At 30.3% G+C, this 267-nt stretch overlaps 1 protein-coding gene across 1 annotated transcript in view; it reads left to right on the top strand.

The window, feature by feature from the left end:
• Nucleotides 1-267, top strand: part of LOC119581804 (protein polybromo-1-like) — a gene marked incomplete in the record, with an annotated part of 66711 nt that overhangs the window by 6363 nt on the left and 60081 nt on the right. The window contains 1 exon segment of the mRNA XM_037929935.1: nucleotides 59-190. Coding sequence (XP_037785863.1) covers nucleotides 59-190 — 132 coding nt within the window.

Raw genomic sequence — 267 nt, 5'->3', positions numbered from 1 at the left:
AGAAATGCATGCTTTTATTTTGCATAATGTGAATACAATTCCTTTTTTCAATCAACAGGTTGTGGGTAAATGTTATGTTTTACCTACTGTGGACTACATGAAAATGAGACCAGAAAATGTAGATGAAAAAGATGTCTATGTATGTGAGTCACGTTACAACAGCAGAAATAGGTTCTTCAAGAAAATAAAAGTAAGTAAACAATGATTTCAGTGTGCAGCATTTTTTGTCTGTAAATTTATATAAAAAACAGATTGAGGAATTTCACT

This window comes from Penaeus monodon, chromosome 15 (assembly GCF_015228065.2).
Source record: "Penaeus monodon isolate SGIC_2016 chromosome 15, NSTDA_Pmon_1, whole genome shotgun sequence".
Lineage (NCBI taxonomy): Eukaryota > Metazoa > Arthropoda > Malacostraca > Decapoda > Penaeidae > Penaeus > Penaeus monodon.
The sequence above is the reverse complement of the archived record's forward strand: the minus strand, read 5'-3'. Positions and strand labels throughout refer to the sequence as shown.